This window comes from Ranitomeya imitator, chromosome 1 (genome assembly GCF_032444005.1).
Source record: "Ranitomeya imitator isolate aRanImi1 chromosome 1, aRanImi1.pri, whole genome shotgun sequence".
NCBI classification, from domain to species: domain Eukaryota; kingdom Metazoa; phylum Chordata; class Amphibia; order Anura; family Dendrobatidae; genus Ranitomeya; species Ranitomeya imitator.
Window position 1 is genome coordinate 1240430474 of NC_091282.1, and position 24149 is coordinate 1240454622.

A 24149-nucleotide genomic window follows, 5' to 3' on the forward strand; every position below is an offset into this window, starting at 1 on the left:
ATAATCACCCTCGGACGCGCCCTGCTTCTTTCCGACAGCCTTCCTTCCTAAGAATCAGCCCTTCCGTGGTGTAGAGAGAGGGTTTGTTACACTCCAAGGTGTTCCCCAGGTTGCCTTTCCTGAGCTTCGATCTTCCGGCTCTCGTTTAGTAGTTGTTGGAAACTACGCTGCATTGGGCCTACAAATTGGGTATGGGGTGTAGAGAGATGGTGTGTTCCACTCCAAGGTGTTCCCCAGGTTGCCTTTCCTGAGCTTCGATCTTCCGGCTCTCGTTTAGTAGTTGTTGGAAACTACGCTGCATTAGGCCTACAAATTGGGTATGGGGTGTAGAGAGATGGTGTGTTCCACTGTAGAGAGATGGTGTGTTGCACTCCAAGGTGTTCCCCAGGTTTCCTCGCCAATGCTTCGATCATCATGCTCTCGTTTAGTAGTTGTTGGAAACTACGCTGCATTAGGCCTACAAATTGGGTATGGGGTGTAGAGAGATGGTGTGTTACACTCCAAGGTGTTCCCCAGGTTTCCTCTCCATTGCTTCGATCTTCCGGCTCTCGTTTAGTAGTTGTTGGAAACTACGCTGCATTAGGCCTACAAATTGGGTATGGGGTGTAGAGAGATGGTGTGTTCCACTCCAAGGTGTTCCCCAGGTTTCCTCTCCATTGCTTCGATCTTCATGCTCTCGTTTAGTAGTTGTTGGAAACTACGCTGCATTAGGCCTACAAATTGGGTATTGGGTGTAGAGAGATGGTGTGTTACATTCCAAGGTGTTCCCCAGGTTTCCTCTCCATTGCTTCGATCTTCCGGCTCTCGTTTAGTAGTTGTTGGAAACTACGCTGCATTAGGCCTACAAATTGGGTATGGGGTGTAGAGAGATGGTGTGTTACACTCCAAGGTGTTCCCCAGGTTTCCTCTCCATTGCTTCGATCTTCCGGCTCTCGTTTAGTAGTTGTTGGAAACTACGCTGCATTAGGCCTACAAATTGGGTATGGGGTGTAGAGAGATGGTGTGTTACACTCCAAGGTGTTCCCCAGGTTTCCTCTCCATTGCTTCGATCTTCCGGCTCTCGTTTAGTAGTTGTTGGAAACTACGCTGCATTGGGCCTACAAATTGGGTATGGGGTGTAGAGAGATGGTGTGTTCCACTCGAAGGTGTTCTCCAGGTTGCCTTTCCTGAGCTTCGATCTTCCGGCTCTCGTTTAGTAGTTGTTGGAAACTACGCTGCTTTAGGCCTACAAATTGGGTATGGGGTGTAGAGAGATGGTGTGTTCCACTGTAGAGAGATGGTGTGTTCCACTCCAAGGTGTTCCCCAGGTTTCCTCGCCAATGCTTCGATCATCATGCTCTCGTTTAGTAGTTGTTGGAAACTACGCTGCATTAGGCCTACAAATTGGGTATGGGGTGAAGAGAGATGGTGTGTTCCACTCCAAGGTGTTCCCCAGGTTTCCTCGCCAATGCTTCGATCATCATGCTCTCGTTTAGTAGTTGTTGGAAACTACGCTGCATTAGACCTACAAATTGGGTATGGGGTGTAGAGAGATGGTGTGTTCCACTCCAAGGTGTTCTCCAGGTTGCCTTTCCTGAACTTCTATCTTCAGGCTCTCATTAAATTGTGGTTAAACGGAACAACTGCATTTGGCGTACTAGTTGGTTTGGGGCCTACTATCGGTGTCTGCCACTCCTTGCTGTTCTCCTCCACTGAACAAAGCTGTGCCGCCTGTTTACTACTGTTGCCAATTTTGAACTGCATTTCGACTACTTACTGATTTGGGCCTACTCTCTGTGTCAGCCTCTCATTCCAGTTGTCCTCCACTGCAATGCCCCCTGATTAGTCCTGTGTTACCAATTTTGAACTGCATTTAGCCCACTTTATTCTTTGGGCCTATATCTGTGTTTCCTCCTCATCCTGCCCATTGCCCAGCCAGTGATAGATGAGTCTGCTGGTACATTGACCCATAACGCAACATTTCCCGTGCACGCTACACTGCAAGATTGTGACCCTGCTGAAAGTCAGGTCCCCCTTCCCGCATACCATACCACCTTACACGGGGACAAACAGGAAGGTGCAGATGAAAGTGCAGGTTCCTTCATCAGGTGGGGGGAGGAATACTAGTTGGCGACATCACTGGCACAGGGCCTCTCATGGTACGCAAAAGTGTTGCTGCCGGTGGGAGGCGCCCCCGCCGTGCAAACACACCGTTGTACTTTGAGGGGCCCTGTGCCAGTGCCAATGCCAACGAGTGGGCCCCCCTGCTTGCTCAGGTTCACAGCACTTGCAAAGTTGAAATACTTACCTCTCCCTGCTCCACTGCCGTGACGTGGTCCAGATTTCCTGGGCCCACTAATTACTTGAACCAGCCCTACCCACCACAACTTTAGCCAAATGACCCCCAATTTCAAATGCCTTCCAATTATTATAAGGTAAATTACGCTTGACAAGCTTCATTAAGAAGAATGGATGGTTTTGACATTAAAATGGGCACTCTAGGTGTTTTCCTGGCCCCCACTCACTGCCGACTATGCTGCCCCATTGACTTGCATTGGGTTTCGTGTTTCGGTCGATCCCGACTTTACGTCATAATCGGCCGATTTCACTCGACCCGACTTTTGAGATAGTCGGGTTTCGCGAAACCCGGCTCGACTCTAAAAAGGTCAAGGTCGCTCAACTCTACTGCTGAAGGTTTCTTCATTAACGAATGGAGAATGAAATTAACCGGAAAATTACAGTAGAAAAGAAGAGCCAAAAACGATGGAGAAACGCTCGAAAAAAAACATTCATGAAATGACCAAAAAGACGAAAAAAGACACTTCAAGGCAAAAGATACTGACGGGTTCTAAAGCATCTTCCACTTAGAAAATTCGACAGGTTTGCCTGAGTTTAAAAAATGTCATTTACATTATATCTTAGAAGATCTAAAAAAAATACCTAGTAAATATCCTCACCTAGAGTCACCACTCGAAAACCGTTGATTAAAGAAGCGTAAATTCATGAAATTTTTTAGAAATGTTCATTTTGGCTTCAGTTTCTGTATATCTTAAATGGATTTTCTACTTTATCTACTGTCTTGTCGCTAGGTCCTCTGTGTAACTCATGGGGAAACCCAAAAGTAAGTTTTCAATTTCGCTGCTGTGCCATGACAAGGGGAATCGAGTCCATAAGTCCAAACTTTTAGTATAAACTCAGCACATAACTGTAGGGGATATCGGCCTGTATAAAAATTGCACCCTTAGTGATCTAATTGCTGCCTCTATTCTGTAGGTACTGAGCATCTTTGATCTGGCCAAGGGCTTCAATACATCCTTCTGCTGACTGATTTTGCATGTTCCCGTCTCCCTCAATGGTGATTGATAGCTCAGGCTCTTCAGAAAATACGGGATTCACACAAGCCAGCACTGCCACATCGCCAGTGAGGGAAGTGGGATATGAGAAACCAAAAGGTGGATTGGTGGACTTCAAGGTATCTCCTACTAGGTTATGTGCTTAGATTATACATTCCCTTTACGATTTGTTAAACAGATTTTTTTTATACCACATAATCCTGTTATTGATGAACTTATGATGAGAAACGTCAATCTCCTATAATTTTGGGACCATTGCTGCCCTTATTCTCACAACTTGTTGAGATCGCCCTATTCCTGGCACTGCTCTCATCTGCTCCACAATCTCCATTAGCCTTAGACATCCATGACCTTATTTTAGGTTGACTGGTTATTCTTCTTTGGACCCTTTTGATAGCTACCACCCTCTACGCACTAGGAACATCCCACCAGACCGGCCATTTTGGAGATTTTTTGACTGAATTGCCTAACCATCATAAGTTTTTCCGATTCTTATGGTTGCTCATTTTCCTTGATTCCAACGCATTGTTTCGAGCCCTTGACTAATTCATCCATTTAGACATTGAAACTGATTCATCTAAGCTTTTCGCCAGAATTCTGATGTAAAAGCTTTTAAGAGTCACAAAATTTGGGCACAACTCGGAGTTGCATCCAAGTTTTGAGTCTTTTGTTTTTTTTTTCAAAACACCTTCTCCCAGCTTCATAAACCCCTTCATGACCTGAGCTTTTTTCAGTTTTGCGTTTTCATTTTTCACTCCCCTCCTTCCCAGAACCATAACTTTTTTATTTTTCTGTCAATATGACCATGTGAGGGCTTATTTTATGCGGGACGATTGGACTTTTGAATGACACCATTGGTTTTACCATGTCGTGTACTAGAAGATGGGGAAAAAAAAATTCAAGTGCGGTGAAATTTCAAAAAAAGTGCAATCCCACACTTGTTTGACATTTTTACTTTTTTTCTCGCTATGCCGTTTAGCGATCAGGTTAATCTTTTTTTCTATTGATAGATCGGGCGATTCTGAACGTGTCGATAACAAATATGTGTAGATTTGATTTTTTTTAATATTTTATTTTGAATGGGGCAAAAGGGGGGTGATTTAATGTTTTATTTTTTTTTCATTTTTTTAAAACACTTTTTTTTACTTTTGCCATGCTTCAATAGTCTCAATAGGAGACTAGAAGCTAGTACAACTTGATCGGCTCAGATACATACTGGCGATGATCTGATTGCCTCTATGTAGCTGAATTGCTGAGCCCAGGGGGCGGTGCTCATAGCAATTTGGCCCTGACAACCATAGAGGTCTGAAGGAGACCTCTGGTTGTCATGCCGATGTACTGATGACCCCCGATCATGTGATGGGGGTCACCGGTGCACATATTTCTGGCCCAATGGCCGGAAGCACAATTTAAATGCCAGTGTCATTGTGGGCACATGTCACCTGTTGAAAACAGCTGACATGTCGCAGCTTTGATGTGGACTCACGGCCAGAGCCCACATCAAAGCGGGGGATACTGACATCGACGTATTAGTGCGTCCGATGTCAGTATAGGGTTAAAATGTGTAGGACTGGAGAAGGACAGGGGCATGGCAGGAACATGATGACACAGCTCATCCAATTCATGATGAGCTGTAGCGTTCCTGACTGGAGTAAGATTTTCGGTGTGGTGCATGGAGGCACACGTAACTTGTCAGATGCTGTAAATTCGTAAAGATGCCTTCACCTGTTCATGAATCCGGTATGCCACCTTATTGAGACGGCTGAGAAAATTGCCAGTTTTGATGAGTCAGGCTAATTGGCTATAGTGATACTATTATTCTAGACAATTTCATTTTTTTTGGAGCTCTGCTCAACGATGTATCATTGACAAATGACTTCAAAGGGATATGGCGGTACACGGCGGAGGACCTATAAACCACCATGGATGCTCATGTGTCTTATTTGTGTTTTTGTACCATCTGTGCCGGTGTGACAGAACGTTTTGTAGAGCTCCAGAATAAATCCAAGAGGATAATCGGCTGAACTTTTTAGTTAATGATCAGGAGTTCACTGACTGCTGCTCGGAGACAACAGAGGACTATGCAGCACAACAAAGACTCGTTTCATTTGTCTGTCTTCATATGACAGCATTGCCGAAAGCTTCTGTAAGTTATTATAGAACCGGGGTGATTAAGGGAGCCTGAGGGTCGATAATATCTGCCAAGAGGTCACAAAACCACTAAGCCTTTTCCCGTACTCGACCCCATGCTGAAATGTCTGGTCCCCCCTTGTCTTTCTCCTGTAATGCTTTTGATCAGGCGTCTGATATTCCTCTGTTTGTAATATGTATTTTATTCCGTCTGATGTGGGCAAAAAACACAACTGATCCTCGGAGACGCTCCTGCTCTTGCTTCATCATGGCCATTATTCTATTGATCTACTTCAGGTGCATGGAGAAGACTTAGATTAAGGAACTTCAAAATGTTTTTACAGTTTGTTGGGGGAAATAAAAAGAACAAATAAAACCAACATTTTCTTATACCGATCCCAATTTTGAGTTCTTTCATCCAAGCTCATCCAGTTCTCTTTTCTATTTCTGATTTTTTGATGCACTCTTTGTCCACGCCGGTCCATGAAGATTCCTATATTTTGTCCTAGAATTGCTAAAAAATGAACTTCTAAGAAAAAGCTCAGTGCGATATTATGTGACATCTGATGGCAAAAGCTGCCATCTCTGTCAATATACTGTCATAGTTTTACACAGTGGTGGAATTCAAAAGAATTGTGCCCAAGAAAAAATATCTGGATGTTCCGCAGTCTAATATCTGAGCATAAAGCTCAATTTCACCTGATTTGGAGGTAGTCAGTGGCCACCTTTACTCTTGGGTCTCTGTATGGCTGCATAGGTTGCACCCCTGATTTTATACATCTGAATGTGATGTCCTATTGAAAGACGTTACCACCTTATTCGAGATCTCATGTGCATTATTGCATCTGAAGAAAAGGGAGATGTTAAATCGGTTCTCCAAGATATATATTTTTATTCATTTTTTTTTTATCCCTCTAATTCTTGAAGTGGACTTTGTCTTTTCTTCAACAACCATTATACTGAACCTGCTATGCAAAAAGATTACATCAAAAAGTTTTCTCATGCTGCAAGCCAGTCATATACACGGTATAGCAGCAGGAAGGAAAGCCTCTCCTCTTCCGCTCCTTTTATGCTGGGTACATGGGGACCTATATACAGGTCGGTGGTATACGTTATGGAATGCTCCTGACGCATACCTCTGAATTATACAAGACCAAGTAGGGAGCTTAATAGAACTATGTAGAGTGAATTTATACCCAATACCCCTTTAAGATAAAGGATTGGGGCCTAATTTACAAAAGAAAAAAATATTGGGAAGGTTTCTTCAGCCAGAAGTCATTCTAAATTATTCTCCTTTTTCCCAAACCTATATGGAAGCCTTCTGGGATATGACTAGATGACTTCAAATCTGGTTATTCGCAACACGTCATTTAACAAGATAATCTCCTTCCCTTCGGCACCCACTGGGTTTAGCGCTCCATGTAATCATTCCACCGAAAAACTATTCTTGCTGCAGCCCAGTTGCATATCTGATATGAAACCACCAAGCAGAATCTGTAGGGTTTATGCTGGGTGCATGGAGGCCTATGGACAGGTCGGTAGCTTACGGGGGAAATGCTCCTAATGCATACATCCAATTTATTGAAAAACAAGGCAGAAGCTTAAGAAAACTATATACAGTAAATATACCCCAGATATCTCTTTAAGATAAAGAATTGGGACTTAATTTGCCAAAGAAAAATATATTGGGAAGGTTTCTTCAGCCAGAAGTTATTGTAAGATATTCTGCTTTTTCCCAAACCTACTGTGTATGGATGTCTAAAGGAACACAATTAAGTGGATCGCCCCCAGAGTAGGGCAATGGGGTACTCGGCACCGGGTCCTGCGTTTCGGGGGATGTCACGATGGCTGACCCGGTCCGTGGCCCTCAGGGGTGTCCAGTAAAAGAGTTTATATATGGACAAGGTGCAGTAAAGAACGAGGAGACAGGTTTGCAGTCTTTTACCTTGTTTACTGAAGAATTCAGATGGTATCCTCAGCCCAGAGCGCCAGATGACAGGGCAGGCAGAGTCCGGTTGATCTGAAGGCAATTCCAGAGTCCCCTTATCCAGTAGCCTTCCTTCTAACGCCTGTGTGTTGTAGTACCTCCCTGCTGAGCTACTCGGTAAGGTCCTCACAACTCTTGTAGATATTCTAGATGTTATTTCTTTCTCTCTGTCCCCCAGATGGTGTGGATAGGACAAACCCGTATGACTGATGGCCTGCGGCTTGTTTATAGGTACCCTAGAGACGCCCCGACCCCCACAAGTTGCCACCGTGTCTTCTTAGGTATTAAGGTCGGACAGCCAACTTGGAATTGACTGCCCTGCCGGTCTCTGGAGCAAGGCTTAGAGACAGTTGCTCCCTCGGTGTCCCTGGCTTGTTCCTGGCTGATCTCCCTCTGGAATTTCTCTCCTGTGCTCTGCTTTCCTGCAACGTCTCTGCAGTATGTTCACCTTTTAGTGTCTTTTCCCAGGAGTTGCAGCACGTCATGCCAGCAGAGCTCCTCTCCTTCTGTCTCCTGACAGGAACTGAACTCTTTTTCCCTCCAGATCAGGATGTAAGTCGGGGAGCTCACCCTAAACAGGCTTAGAGCTCCCCCTTCTGGTCTGGAGTGTGAACATGTTGCATGTGTGTGATACCTGAATGTGGTTGTCTTTCATTGCCTTCAGACATGAAATCACTTCTCCCCTGAAAGGATAATGACATCACTGCGACGACCAGGACACTGGGGCGCCGCACTAGCATCTTCTAATTTGGTTATTTGCAACATGTTGTTTATCAAGATAATTTACCTCCCTACTGGATTTAGCGATGTATCCAATGCCTCCAACATGTGCAAAAATGAGATGTGATCAGCACCTAAGAGGGCTAAGAAAAGGGTATAAACTAGAAAACCCCTTTAAGATGGAGGGTTGAGTCTTAAATTGTCTAGACCAGAGGTCCCCAACTCCAGTCCTCAAGGCCCACCAACAGGTCATGTTTTCAGGATTTCCTTTGCATTGCACAGGTGATGCAATTATTACCTGGGCAAGATTAAGGAAATCCTGAAAACATGACATGTTGGTGGGCCTTGAGGACTGGAGTTGGGGACCCCTGGTCTAGACTTTCGCTGCAGAAAAAAATAATTGGGAAGGTTTCTGTTTCAGCAAGCTTTTTCTTAGCCAGTGGCAAAGCTTTTCTACCTTTTCCATATATTGATGCTCCGTGAGAAGCAGACTTCCTTTTTCTTTATTTTATAGTTTTGGTATGATTTTTACGTTATATTCTTGTTCTTTCATATAATAATACAGTACATATTTCCCATTTTTGAACCAGTTTCTTTTTTTTTTATAATATTTAGAATTAGAATTTAGTTCTATTAGGAAGAAAGTGCATCAGTTTATCTGATTTATGTACCAGAAGAAAAATTGATGCTGACGTTGTGGTATCTGATTCTTTTAGGTCAAGAGCTCTCTTCTTTGTCTTTTTTTTTGTTTTTCAAGAACAGATTTTCTTGTAACATTTAGTAGAACACTAAAGGCCCCATAAAACTCGATAAAAGTGTAATGGATGCCTGTTAACAGGCTTAGAGGTCACCTTGTGGTTTTGTTTTAGACATCAAACAACTAATTCAGCAAACCATCTGTTGAGGAATTTCTTGCCAAACATAAAAAACGGCTTTTCACATCATTGTATATTGCCCACAAAATCAGAATAAGGGTTGATTTTTGAAGTTTTTATGGTCACTGTATTTTTTTTCATTGCAAACTTGATTTCTGTTGCTGTAATGAGTAAAGTATACTGTATGATGAATATTTGGTATGCTTGAGCATTTGGGGAACTAGTGCCAGGAAAAAAAAGGGATTTGATAAGAGAGACTGGAATACACATAGTTTATGTCCTTCATTTCCTTTCCTCTTGGCTTCAGATATCCTAAGATGACCATTTCGAGATGGCCACCTTTGAGAAAAAAAAATAAAAATGTGTTCTTTATGCTATATGTGTCTGAGTGAATGTGTATTGTGAAAAATTAGAGAAATTTATGGAAATGTATGGGTGGACACAAGAGGAGGATCAAATTTGAGAAATTTTAGGTGCCATGTACTTTGAATTAAATTCACGAGGATCCCTCCCCAATAAAATGCCCAACCATCATTTTTAATAACTGTAAAAGATCAGAAAACTTAAAAAAAAAACAATTAATACCTCAACGTTCACGTCTCCAGTCGCCATGCTGCTCACTGCCCATCGTCTGGCCCCATGTCGTAAAGTCACAACATCGTGAAAACATGACTTACCTCATGACCTTATGTAACACAGAGACCCGCTGAGTACTGGTCATGGCTTCAAGTCCTGGTGAACAGTGAAGAAGAACAGTCAGATGAGTCGCGTTACAGCTGAAAGAAGAGACCCTGAGGACCAAACGATGGGCAGCGGCCAGCAGGGCAGCCGTAGAGGTGTGCCTTGAAAGCCATAAAAAGCTTCTTTTTATGTTCTGAGGTCTTCAAACCCTAAATCTTTATAAATGGGTGGTCCAGGAAGAGATTACCAAAAAATAAAATATCATACTCATACTGTCCGGACTGTTGCAGCTCACCGCTGGTCCTTCACTAGGTTCTTAAAGCACCTGCTTCGGCTCTGTTCTCCTCTTTACTCTTCATCAGTTCTTCCGGACAGAGGAGGTGATCAAAGTGGGGGCCTAGGAAGACAACAGGGGACCGGCAGGGAGCTCAGGGACAAGGACAGGTGAGGGGTTAGGTGAATATGATTTTTTTTATTGCTTTTCAACATTTTAGTGCCTTTGTGGCCTACAGGAATCCAGCAGAACGGTAGCAGTTTTGCCACCATTTTGCTAGATTTGGATGAACCGAATTCACAAAAATGTCAGATTTGCTAGAATCTTCAAATTTTGGAAAATTCTAAATGAATTTGATATTAAGAATTGATTAACTGATCTTTAGTATCAATGTTTCCATCATTTGCTGGTAAGAACACAAGGCATTTACAATTGGGCGATGCTGTCGTTACAAGATGCATCCTTGATTAAGGTTCCACAAATCTTATTACAGACTCCATTTTCTTGTCATACAAATTTAATAAATTCTTGAAATGTGTTCAAAAAGCTGAAATGCATATTATTTTACATGGCTTCATAGACAATTGCATAAATATCACCCAACGGAGTATCTAGAAGTCATGTTTTTTTTTCAAAAGATGGTCATCTTAACCACTCATCTTTCGAATTTTTCCTTTACATTGTCGAAAAACTGACCAATTATTTACCAAAACCCCAATTTTCATACAACGAGGCACTGGTATGATGGGGGAAAAAAAAATGTAAGGATACCATTGATCGCAAAGAAAAAATATTAATAAAAAGTTTCTTCTTGTTGTTTCCACAGAACAAGATCATTCTAGACCCTTTTACTTTTAGTGAAGCCCGGTGCCGGCCATCTCTTGAGGAGAGGCTGGAGAGCATCATCAGTGGGGCGGCCTTGATGGCGGACTCCTCGTGCACGCGTGACGACAGGAGAGAGAGAATCGTAGCTGAGTGCAACGCTGTCCGACAAGCCCTTCAAGACCTGCTGAGCGAGTACATGAACAACGTAGGTCTCCTTTGTTTATTTTTGACCGGTGGCTGGCAATTTTTTTTCGGAATGACCGAAATTGTATTGAGCTCGCCGAACCTCACGATAATTACTTTTCCTGGGGAGGGAGAGCTAATCTTTTTTTAACACTTCAATAAGTATTGGTTAATTGTTTCTCTTGTAGGCTTTTTCTGCGTGAAGCTCTTCGGAGATGCTTATGATATTGTTAAGGTGTAATTAGGAATTGGAGATGCTCGGAGTTTGAGAAACGCGTCGGTAAATAGTTGTTTTTTTGTGTTCAATTGAACTTGTTTTTGGCACAGAAAAGGAAGAACATTAACAAAATTTGGTTCTACACGTGATAAATCACCAAAGGCTTTTAGGTCATTTTTGAATCAATGGTATTTACTTTTCGGGGGCTGTTGAGCTTTTTTTAGGCAGCAGTTATTTTATTTTCTTCTATTCCTGTAAGCTTCGTTGCTTGTGGTTTATGACTGTTATTTCCTGACTGTGATACATTTGACCTTCTGCGTGAATTTTTGCTGGGCTTATGCTAATTTAAATCAGTCATTGCATGGAAAGAAGTATAGCTGCAACAATCCGATCCAATGATGAGCTAAGATGTGGATTTCTGACCACCACAGATTCCCAAAAGACAATGAAGCTAGCATGGAGCCAGTGTCGGACTGGATTGGCAAAGGCCCACCATTAACATTGGTTCTTGGGGCCAAATGTTCCGCTATGTGCAAAAATAACCTGACCCTAGCACACAAAGTTACTTTTGCTTCTATGTAAGATGAATTTGGCTAGCTTGTTTAATGAATGATTTTTTTCGGCAAATTATGAAACATGTATAATAGCACAGCTTATTAGTACTTTTTCACAGTGGCCTACCAGATGATTGTCCTGTTCTCCTGTGGCCAGTCCGCCCCTGCATAGAGCTGCTATTCAGAACTATATCCTTATAGAGCACAACTATAAGCTAGGCAAGAACTCCTGGTAAGTAGGGATGACCGGTTTGATTTGCGAGACTCCAGTCCGACATCCAGGTCAGTGGTATCTGACAGCTTGACGGGAGGCCCATGAATCTCTAACCTTACGGCGTCCCTAATGAGACTTTTGGGGGTTGTGCGACATCATAGATGAAGTTGTGCCAACCATGACAAATTAAATGCTGCTCCGGGGACCTCAGACGAAATGAGAATTACGGGTCACACGTCCAGCTGTCAACTGATCTGGATTCTGGACCAGAGTTCCGCAAAGCGATCCGCTTATCTCTACCGGACAGCATTGTGTAGATGGTGTTTACTTCAAGAGGATCTGCCACTAGAACAATCGTACCCATTAGACAAGAACTATTCTGCCAAAATTCTAAATCAGCAGAGCAGATTTGTTCAAAATCAGCAAGATAATTTGATTTTTAACAAATTCCCATAAAAAAAAAAATATTTATTCACATTAAAAACAAAGTGTAATAAGCGGATGGGTTAGGAAAGGGTTAACGAAGAAAAATATCATACTCTGCCGCTGGGTCCTCCTCTGAGTTTCATGGCTCTAGCCTTTCTCCTCTGCATCATGAATATTCAGAAAGAACTGAAGAATCATTCTGGGATGGATTTGCAAAGTAAGTAAACCAGCCTCATCAGGGCCAAGTGATTTATTTTATGATGTATGTAGATTATGTTGTTTATGGTAAACTCTACTTTTTTTCTTTTTTTTTTTTTTTAAAGGGAAGCAATTAGTAGGTTTGTGCTATGTAATCTGAGAGCAGCATGATAAAGGGGCTGAGAACCTGTTTCCAGATACGTGTCATTTACTAGGCTGCGCTTTGCTGTTTCGATACAATTAGTCTTTTATCAGCAGGAGATTATCACTACAGGACTAGGTGTCTCCTGCCTTCTGGTCCAACCACGCCCCCACCACTGATTGGCAGGTTTCTGTCAATATACAGAGCAGCCAATCAGCGGTGTGGGCGGGGTTATTCAGAGACCTTCCAGATCTGCAGCAGAGAAAACTGTGATTGTATCTGAACTGCTGCACCCAGAAAACTAAATGATACATCGCAGGAATCAGGGTCTCAGCCTCTACATCGAGCTGATGTCAGATTCCCTTTAATGTTTTTTTTTCATGACTGAGGCCTAAGCAGTGATCAGTTGATCATTTATCTAATACTTGGAATATTACAGTATATGTGATGCAACTGGCAATGTCTCTAGGAGGGGGCTGGTGATGATCTCGCAGAGGGAGCAGCTAAACTGTGAAACTTCTTAGATGTCACGGTCACTATTACCCGTGATCAGCCGGGATCTGAAGCTTCTCAGATCTCGGTCTAGGAAGCGGGCGCCTGTTTGTTCACCACGAATATGGCTGACCTCACCTAAGCCTGGGTATCACTGCTGTTTATTATACACTGGATTGTTTTAAGATTCTTGCTACCTGTTCATATTGTCACTTACCTCCTTAAAGGCACAGTACCATCTTTTCAGCCTCCATCCTCTAGATAAGCGCAGAGGACTGTGTAGGAAGACGTCTCTGTGTGGTGCGTCGGATTGAATTAAGGCTACTATTATTAATAGAGCTATGATTGAGATGCTTGGCAACTATATGGGATACATCTGTTCTGTTTTATGTTTCTGTGAATTTTTTGATGTGTGTAGGGGGGATGTTAACTAAAACATTGGATTTGAACACTATATGTGCATTGACACTTTTCCCCGAGTTGATTTAACTCTTAATAGGCCGAGATGTGAACCAGGAAGATTAGTATGAGCAGATTGGATAATAGTAGCTGACACCATGCTATGGTAATATTGAGGCGCTGGCCTTTGTTTTCAGTCCTGCGTCTACTGTGATGCATTTTTTATGTAAAAGTATTCATGAAGACAGGATTAATGTTAGAAATGGAGTAATGGGCACAGTCTCAATATGCCCTGTGATCCACTTACTACAATACTCCCATCCTTTGGCAGAAGAATAATACAATATTCAGCTCATTGCAACGTTTTCTTCTTCTGGATTTTCCACCAATCAGATGATGGAGAATCTCGCAAAACAGCACCACCGCTGGGGAAAGAAAGTATTGCATCCTGCGTCTATTAAAATCAATAGGTCGTCTGTGCAACGCACGGACGCTGGGTCCTCCAGAGAGAAGGGAACTTCAGCTAATCGATGAGGGTCCTACATGCTCCATTCGCTACATTATCTTAAATCTATGGGTCTGCATGTTGCTGCATCTTTAAAAAAATAGACAAAACTAATTTCTAAATGGAAGGTTGGGTCTCAATTAGTGATGAGCGAGTGTACTCATTGCTCGGGTAAACTCCGAGTATTTATGACTTCTCGGAGATTTAGTTTTCATTGCCTCAGCTGAATGATTTACAGCTATTAGCCAGCTTGATTACATGTGGGGATTCCCTAGCAACCAGGCAACCCCCACACGTACTCAGGCTGGCTAATAGCTGTAAATCATTCAGCTGAGGCGATGAAAACTAAATCTCCGAGAAGTCATAAATACTCGGAGTTTACCCGAGCAACAAGTACACTCGCTCATCACTAGTCCCTAGTAGTCCCTATCAGTTGCCCGGCCTAGCTGCGGAGGTTGGCGCCCTAATTCTAGCAGGACCGGGGAGGAGGAGCTGCTCCTGTGCTCCTCAGGGGTTGTCCAACACTTAAATACATTTATTTTTTCTATGCATGAATGGTTTTAAAATACTAAACAGTCATACTCCATCGTCTCTTCCGCACCCTACCTGGATCCAGCGCCGCTGGTTCCGGAAGCAATGTCTGCTCCGTTTGTAAGTTATCAGGACTCCTGCAACCTGTGATTGACCAGAGGAGGACGTCATCAGAGAAACATTCAATTACCTGCTCCTTGAGTCATCTGACCACTGCAGACAATCACCGACTGCAGGCGTACTGGTAATAACTGCATGGATCAGACTGTGTTAGATCTGCAGGGGTGGTAAAAGATGAGTAAATGTGCCTCCGATTAGTATTTTAAAACAGTTCATGCCTAGAAAAAAATGTAATTCAGGTGTCAGGTAAAGTCTTATAAGGGGTCCTATACCCATATGGCCAGGGTGGTCCTACACTTCGTGATGAGCTCCGGTTGGCCATCCTGATGTATCCACCTTCATCAAAGCCATTGGGCCAGGCAAACAGGACCTATGTGGCACATGTGACATACAGTAGGTTGTTGGCCTTAGAATTTCCTGGAAGTTTGTCTGAGAATTTTTTATTTTTTAGATATCTCCTTTAAATTTGTAAAAGTCACCACCATAAATATAAACTGTGTTTTTGTCGGTTCCGAGATGATCTTTATGTCGCTTTTTTATGTTTTTTTTGTTGTTCTTTTTCACATCAGCATCAGGAGCGAAATTACCTAGTGTTATCATTTACATAAGTGTTCGGAGAGAGGTTTTTTTTTTTTTTTTTTACCCTTCTCTGTATATTTTTGTTTATAGCGTATTCTAGTGGGGATTTGTAAAAACCGTCTAACAGCTGCCGCAATGGGTCTAAGCGAGGAATAATGACACCGCAGCCTGCAATTACCGTAGGTGTAGAATGACATCTCGTTCCCGGGCCTCGACACACCGTCGCTTCCTTCCCTAGTTTATATAATGACGTGCAATCATTTTCTGTTTCATTTTTTTTTTTTTTACGTAAAACACAGGTTGCGAAATGCGAGTTACAAGCACTCGGGATCTGGGAAAGTCAAAGTTTTGGATACAAAGATTTGACCGCGTTTCTTTTGTCGATAATTACCATAGAAATTTTCCAGGATGGGAAATGCATTAAAGCCCCGTGTTTCAGACCTTCAAACCCTCCGCGTAGATGTAAAGGCAATGATAACCTGAGCAGCAAAAAGTTTACAATTTGCGCAAAAGTTGCAAATTGCACAAAGTTTTATTTTCACTTTCTTAAAATTTTGCACAAAAACTCATTAAAAGTTAGAGAAGTGGATGTGTTTTACCAGGGACGGCAGGAGCCCCAATAATTAGACTGATTCATAAAACCCTAAAACACAGAAAAAGAAGGAGAAATTTTGGTTCAAACCTTTATCTACTCATAACTGTGTTTTCCTACTCATAAGTTGAATTCTTACGAGCAGGAAATCCCAAAGTGCTCCAGTTAGTAGAAATTAATTAATTATTATTATTATTTATATAGCACCATTAATTCCATGGTGCTGTACATGAGAATGGGTTACATCAAAACACAAATATCACTTACAGTAAACAAAACTAACAATGACAGACTGGTACAGAGGGACGAGAACCCTGCCCTTGTGGGCTTACATTCTACAGGATTATGGGGAAGGAGACCATAGGTCGGGGGTTGCAGTAGCTCCGATGGTGTTGAGGTGGCAGCGTGGTCTTTACATGTTGTAAGCTTCTTTGAAGAGATGGGTTTTCAGGTTCCGTATGAAGGATCCGAATGTGGTTGATAGTCTGATGTGTTGGGGCTCAGAATTCCAGAGGATGGGGGATATGCGGGAGAAGTCTTGGAGGCGGTTGGGTGAGGAGCGAATAAGTGTGGAGGAGAGCAGGAGGTCTTGGGAGGACCGGAGATTACGTGAGGGAAGATCTTGAGAGATTAGTTCGGAAATATACGGAGGAGAAAGGTTATGGATGGCTTTGTAGGTCAGTGTTAGTAGATTAAACTGGATACACTGGGAAATTGGGAGCCAGTGAAGGGATTTGCAAAGAGCTGAAGCAGGAGTGTAGCGAGGAGAGAGATGAATTTGTCGGGCAGCAGAGTTAAGGACGGACTGGAGAGATGCGAGAGTGTTAGAAGGTAGGCCACAGAGGAGTATGTTGCAGTAGTACAGGCGGGAGATCATTAGGACATGCACAAGCATTTTAGTTGAGAATTCGTCTGAGACTAAATCAAATTTTCCTCAAATGAGCAGATCGATCTGTGGAGCATTTGAGTCGAATTTCCTGAAAATCGTGGCTTCACATAAATTTGAACAATTTGAGTTTTGATTCACTTGGTGGGCACAATTTCTCCAATATTCAAGAAAAAAACAAAAACGGGCAGAGAAGCTTTCCTGTCTAACTGGTCCTCAATACAAATGCACTGACAGGGTGCAGCGGACCCAAGTAAAATGGCAACTGCCCAGGTGCAATAATACCTAATGAAACAGCCAGGCTTCCATCAGGGATTGGCCGTGTGGCACACCAATGCAAAAAAAATATACTCTGCATGTGGCAATGGTCCTTACGTTTGCCAGTCCTATTCTAACTAATCTGTTCACACACGATGCATTATAGTTAGCACTGGGCAGCCCACCATAGAGCGTCATTAATAGGCTGAGAACCAGATGCTCTGCATTCCTTGTGTGATCATTGCCACATACAGAGAATATTTTTTTGCATTGTTGTGCCACACGGCCAATCCCTGATGGAAGGCTGGCTGTTTCATTTGGTATTATTGCACCTGTGCAGCTGCCAATTTACTTGGGTCCGCTGCACCCTGCAATTGTATTGAGTTAGACAGGTAAAGCATCTCTGCCTGTTTTTGTTTTTTTCTGGCACAATTTCCCAAACTGCTAAAGCATCAGAGAGCGGGCTAATATCATTTTGCATTGCTTAAACATAATGCCATGCGGCCAAGACATCTAGAGGATTACCACCCATTGCACAGTGGTGGTCAGTACCTGAAACATCACAGATTAGCCGTTCCCAGTGGAGCACAGATTGAACAACAGAGTTATTTTCTATCTTCAGAGTCATTGGGTAAGCCTCTCTCTCCTGTAGATTGTAAGTTCTTATGGTCAGTGAGGTCCTCTTTCTCCTGTAGAGTGTAAGCTCTTATGGTCAGTGGGGTCCTCTCTCTCCTGTAGAGTGTAAGCTCTTATGGTCAGTGGGGTCCTCTCTCTCCTGTAGAGTGTAAGCTCTTATGGTCAGTGGGGTCCTCTCTCTCCTGTAGAGTGTAAGCTCTTATGATCAGTGGGGTCCTCTCTCTCCTGTAGAGTGTAAGCTCTTATGATCAGTGGGGTCCTCTCTCTCCTGTAGAGTGTAAGCTCTTATGATCAGTGGGGTCCTCTCTCTCCTGTAGAGTGTAAGCTCTTATGGTCAGTGGGGTCCTCTCTCTCCTGTAGAGTGTAAGCTCTTATAGTCAGTGGGGTCCTCTCTCTCTCCTGTAGAGTGTAAGCTCTTATGGTCAGTGGGGTTCTCTCTCTCCTGTAGAGTGTAAGCTCTTATGGTCAGTGGGGTTCTCTCTCTCCTGTAGAGTGTAAGCTCTTATGATCAGTGGGGTCCTCTCTCTCCTGTAGAGTGTTAGCTCTTATGGTCAGTGGGGTTCTCTCTCTCCTGTAGAGTGTAAGCTCTTATGGTCAGTGGGGTTCTCTCTCTCCTGTAGAGTGTAAGCTCTTATGGTCAGTGGGGTTCTCTCTCTCCTGTAGAGTGTAAGCTCTTATAGTCAGTGGGGTCCTCTCTCTCTCCTGTAGAGTGTAAGCTCTTATGGTCAGTGGGGTTCTCTCTCTCCTGTAGAGTGTAAGCTCTTATGGTCAGTGGGGTCCTCTCTCTCCTGTAGAGTGTAAGCTCTTATGATCAGTGGGGTCCTCTCTCTCCTGTAGAGTGTTAGCTCTTATGGTCAGTGGGGTTCTCTCTCTCCTGTAGAGTGTAAGCTCTTATGGTCAGTGGGGTTCTCTCTCTCCTGTAGAGTGTAAGCTCTTATGGTCAGTGGGGTCCTCTCTCTCCTGTAGAGTGTAAGTTCTTATGGTCAGTGGGGTCCTCTCTCTCCTGTAGAGTGTTAGCTCTTATGGTCAGTGGGGTCCTCTCTCTCCTGTAGATTGTAAGCTCTTATGGTCAGCGGGGTCGTCTCTCTCCTGTAGGGTGTAATCTCTTATGGTCAGCAGGGTCGTCTCTCTCCTGTAGGGTGTAAGCTCTTATGGTCAGTGGGGTCTTCTCTCTCCTGTACAGTGTAAGCTCTTATGGTCAGTGGGGTCCTCTCTCTCTCCTGTAGAGTGTAAGCTCTTATGGTCAGTGGGGTCCTCTCTCTCTCCTGTAGAGTGTAAGCTCTTATGATCAGTGGGGTCCTCTCTCTCCTGTAGAGTGTAAGCTCTTATGGTCAGTGGGGTCCTCTCTCCTGTAGATTGTAAGCTCTTATGGTCAGCGGGGTCGTCTCTCTCCTGTAGGGTGTAATCTCTTATGGTCAGCGGGGTCGTCTGTCTCCTGTAGGGTGTAAGCTCTTATGGTCAGTGGGGTCCTCTCTCTCCTGTAGAGTGTAAGCTCTTATGGTCAGTGGGGTCTTCTCTCTCCTGTAGAGTGTAAGCTCTTATGGTCAGTGGGGTCCTCTCTCTCCAGTACAGTGTAAGCTCTTATGGTCAGTGGGGTCCTCTCTCTCCAGTACAGTGTAAGCTCTTATGGTCAGTGGGGTCCTCTCTCTCCTGTAGAGTGTAAGCTCTTATGGTCAGTGGGGTCCTCTCTCTCCTGTAGAGTGTAAGCTCTTATGGTCAGTGGGGTCCTCTCTCTCCAGTACAGTGTAAGCTCTTATGGTCAGTGGGGTCCTCTCTCTCCAGTACAGTGTAAGCTCTTATGGTCAGTGGGGTCCTCTCTCTCCTGTAGAGTGTAAGCTCTTATGGTCAGTGGGGTCTTCTCTCTCCTGTAGAGTGTAAGCTCTTATGGTCAGTGAGGTCTTCTCTCTCCTGTACAGTGTAAGCTCTTATGGTCAGTGGGGTCCTCTCTCTCCTGTAGAGTGTTAGCTCTTATGGTCAGTGGGGTCCTCTCTCTCCTGTAGATTGTAAGCTCTTATGGTCAGCGGGGTCGTCTCTCTCCTGTACGGTGTAATCTCTTATGGTCAGCAGGGTCGTCTCTCTCCTGTAGGGTGTAAGCTCTTATGGTCAGTGGGGTCTTCTCTCTCCTGTACAGTGTAAGCTCTTATGGTCAGTGGGGTCCTCTCTCTCTCCTGTAGAGTGTAAGCTCTTATGGTCAGTGGGGTCCTCTCTCTCTCCTGTAGAGTGTAAGCTCTTATGATCAGTGGGGTCCTCTCTCTCCTGTAGAGTGTTAGCTCTTATGGTCAGTGGGGTCCTCTCTCCTGTAGATTGTAAGCTCTTATGGTCAGCGGGGTCGTCTCTCTCCTGTAGGGTGTAATCTCTTATGGTCAGCGGGGTCGTCTCTCTCCTGTAGGGTGTAAGCTCTTATGGTCAGTGGGGTCTTCTCTCTCCTGTACAGTGTAAGCTCTTATGGTCAGTGGGGTCCTCTCTCTCCTGTAGAGTGTAAGCTCTTATGGTCAGTGGGGTCCTCTCTCTCCAGTACAGTGTAAGCTCTTATGGTCAGTGGGGTCCTCTCTCTCCAGTACAGTGTAAGCTCTTATGGTCAGTAGGGTCTTCTCTCTCCTGTAGAGTGTAAGCTCTTATGGTCAGTGGGGTCTTCTCTCTCCTGTACAGTGTAAGCTCTTATGGTCAGTGAGGTCCTCCCTCTCCTGTAGAGTGTAAGCTCTTATGGTCAGTGGGGTCTTCTCTCTCCTGTAGAGTGTAAGCTCTTATGGTCAGCGGGGTCGTCTCTCTCCTGTAGGGTGTAATCTCTTATGGTCAGCAGGGTCGTCTCTCTCCTGTAGGGTGTAAGCTCTTATGGTCAGTGGGGTCTTCTCTCTCCTGTACAGTGTAAGCTCTTATGGTCAGTGGGGTCCTCTCTCTCTCCTGTAGAGTGTAAGCTCTTATGGTCAGTGGGGTCCTCTCTCTCTCCTGTAGAGTGTAAGCTCTTATGATCAGTGGGGTCCTCTCTCTCCTGTAGAGTGTTAGCTCTTATGGTCAGTGGGGTCCTCTCTCCTGTAGATTGTAAGCTCTTATGGTCAGCGGGGTCGTCTCTCTCCTGTAGGGTGTAATCTCTTATGGTCAGCGGGGTCGTCTGTCTCCTGTAGGGTGTAAGCTCTTATGGTCAGTGGGGTCCTCTCTCTCCTGTAGAGTGTAAGCTCTTATGGTCAGTGGGGTCTTCTCTCTCCTGTAGAGTGTAAGCTCTTATGGTCAGTGGGGTCCTCTCTCTCCAGTACAGTGTAAGCTCTTATGGTCAGTGGGGTCCTCTCTCTCCAGTACAGTGTAAGCTCTTATGGTCAGTGGGGTCCTCTCTCTCCTGTAGAGTGTAAGCTCTTATGGTCAGTGGGGTCCTCTCTCTCCAGTACAGTGTAAGCTCTTATGGTCAGTGGGGTCCTCTCTCTCCAGTACAGTGTAAGCTCTTATGGTCAGTGGGGTCCTCTCTCTCCTGTAGAGTGTAAGCTCTTATGGTCAGTGGGGTCTTCTCTCTCCTGTAGAGTGTAAGCTCTTATGGTCAGTGAGGTCTTCTCTCTCCTGTACAGTGTAAGCTCTTATGGTCAGTGGGGTCCTCTCTCTCCTGTAGAGTGTTAGCTCTTATGGTCAGTGGGGTCCTCTCTCTCCTGTAGATTGTAAGCTCTTATGGTCAGCGGGGTCGTCTCTCTCCTGTACGGTGTAATCTCTTATGGTCAGCAGGGTCGTCTCTCTCCTGTAGGGTGTAAGCTCTTATGGTCAGTGGGGTCTTCTCTCTCCTGTACAGTGTAAGCTCTTATGGTCAGTGGGGTCCTCTCTCTCTCCTGTAGAGTGTAAGCTCTTATGGTCAGTGGGGTCCTCTCTCTCCTGTAGAGTGTAAGCTCTTATGGTCAGCGGGGTCGTCTCTCTCCTGTAGGGTGTAATCTCTTATGGTCAGCGGGGTCGTCTCTCTCCTGTAGGGTGTAAGCTCTTATGGTCAGTGGGGTCTTCTCTCTCCTGTACAGTGTAAGCTCTTATGGTCAGTGGGGTCCTCTCTCTCCTGTAGAGTGTAAGCTCTTATGGTCAGTGGGGTCCTCTCTCTCCAGTACAGTGTAAGCTCTTATGGTCAGTGGGGTCCTCTCTCTCCAGTACAGTGTAAGCTCTTATGGTCAGTAGGGTCTTCTCTCTCCTGTAGAGTGTAAGCTCTTATGGTCAGTGGGGTCTTCTCTCTCCTGTACAGTGTAAGCTCTTATGGTCAGTGAGGTCCTCCCTCTCCTGTAGAGTGTAAGCTCTTATGGTCAGTGGGGTCTTCTCTCTCCTGTAGAGTGTAAGCTCTTATGGTCAGTGGGGTCTTCTCTCTCCTGTAGAGTGTAAGCTCTTATGGTCAGTGGGGTCTTCTCTCTCCTGTAGAGTGTAAGCTCTTATGGTCAGTGGGGTCTTCTCTCTCCTGTAGAGTATAAGCTCTTATGGTCAGTGGGGTCCTCTCTCTCCTGTAGAGTGTAAGCTCTTATGGTCAGTGGGGTCCTCTCTCTCCTGTAGAGTGTAAGCTCTTATGGTCAGTGGGGTCCTCTCTCCTGTAGAGTGTAAGCTCTTATGGTCAGCGGGGTCCTCTCTCTCCTGTAGAGTGTAATCTCTTATGGTCAGTGGGGTCCTCTCTCCTGTAGAGTGTAAGCTCTTATGGTCAGTGGGGTCCTCTCTCCTGTAGAGTGTAATCTCTTATGGTCAGTGGGGTCCTCTCTCTCCTGTAGAGTGTAAGCTCTTATGGTCAGTGGGGTCCGCGCTCTCCTGTAGAGTGTAAGCTCTTATGGTCAGTGGGGTCCTCTCTCTCCTGTAGAGTGTAAGCTCTTATGGTCAGTGGGGTCCTCTCTCTCCTGTAGAGTGTAAGCTCTTATGGTCAGTGGGGTCCCCTCTCTCCTGTAGAGTGTAAGCTCTTATGGTCAGTGGGGTCCTTTCTCTCCTGTAGAGTGTAAGCTCTTATGGTCAGTGGGGTCCTCTCTCTCCTGTAGAGTGTATGATCTTATGGTCAGTGGGGTCCTCTCTCTCCTGTACAGTGTATGATCTCATGGTCAGTGGAGTCCTCTCTCTCCTGTAGAGTGTAAGCTCTTATGGTCAGTGGGGTCCTCTCTCCTGTAGAGTGTAAGCTCTTATGGTCAGTGGGGTCCTCTCTCCTGTAAAGTGTAAGCTCTTATGGTCAGTGGGGTCCTCTCTCTCCTGTAGAGTGTAAGCTCTTATGGTCAGCGGGGTCCTCTCTCCTGTAGAGTGTAAGCTCTTATGGTCAGTGGGGTCATCTCTCTCCTGTAGAGTGTAAGCTCTTATGGTCAGTGGGGTCCTCTCTCTCCTGTAGAGTGTAAGCTCTTATGGTCAGTGGGGTCCTCTCTCTCTCCTGTAGATTGTAAGCTCTTATGGTCAGTGGGGTCCTCTCTCTCCTGTAGAGTGTAAGCTCTTATGGTCAGTGGGGTCCTCTCTCTTCTGTAGAGTGTAAGCTCTTATGGTCAGTGGGGTCCTCTCTCTTCTGTAGAGTGTAAGCTCTTATGGTCAGTGGGGTCCTCTCTCTCCTGTAGAGTGTAAGCTCTTATGGTCAGTGGGGTCCTCTCTCTCCTGTAGAGTGTAAGCTCTTATGGTCAGTGGGGTCCTCTTTCTCCTGTAGAGTGTAAGCTCTTATGGTCAGTGGGGTCCTCTCTCTCCTGTAGAGTGTAAGCTCTTATGGTCAGTGGGTTCCTCTCTCTCCCCTGTAGAGTGTAAGCTCTTATGGTCAGTGGGGTCCTCTCTCTCCTGTAGAGTGTAAGCTCTTATGGTCAGTGGGGTCCTCTCTCTCTCCTGTAGAGTGTAAGCTCTTATGGTCAGTGGGGTCCTCTCTCTCCTGTAGAATGTAAGCTGTCATAGTCAGCGCAGTCATCTCTCTCGCAATTTCTCTCCCCTACATCTATTTTCAGGGTGTTGACATTTGTGCAAAAATATTCACAGGAAATCAAATTTTGGGGGAAAATTTGGCACATCCGGTGGGTACGAGTTTCAAAAACACATTCATCTCATCTTTAGAAAGTAAGGTTAGAAGACAAAAATAAGTATATTCAGCTTGTCTCTGCTATCTGGCCACCTCAGCTTCCTGCCCGGTATTGTGTTCATCTCTCCACGTCTGGTATATGCTGTATACTGCGGAAAGGGAAGCGGTGTTCAAATCCCACCCCAATCTCGGCCGGCCGCGACCAATCAGCGACCCAGGATTTCCATTCCGGAAATTGCAGACAGACAGACAAACAGACGGAAGTACCCCTTAGGCAATTATATACATAGACCAGATGGTGGCCCGATTCTAATGCATCGGGTATTCTAGAATATGCATGTCCACGTCGTATATTGCCCAGCGATGTAGTATATTGTCCAGTCACGTTAGTATATTGACCAGTCACGTAGTATATTGCTCAGTCATGT

General features: G+C 44.6%; 1 protein-coding gene across 1 annotated transcript in view; it reads left to right on the forward strand.

Annotated features, from left to right (window-relative positions):
• LOC138657394 (catenin alpha-2-like) overlaps nucleotides 1-12446 on the forward strand; it is an 805109-nt gene extending 792663 nt beyond the window's left edge. Inside the window, exon 7 of the mRNA XM_069745156.1 lies at nucleotides 10826-12446. Within this exon, the coding sequence (XP_069601257.1) occupies nucleotides 10826-11158 (333 nt within the window). The 3' untranslated portion in view covers nucleotides 11159-12446. The remainder of the gene's footprint in view (nucleotides 1-10825) is intronic.
• The last annotated feature ends 11703 nt before the right edge of the window (nucleotides 12447-24149 follow it).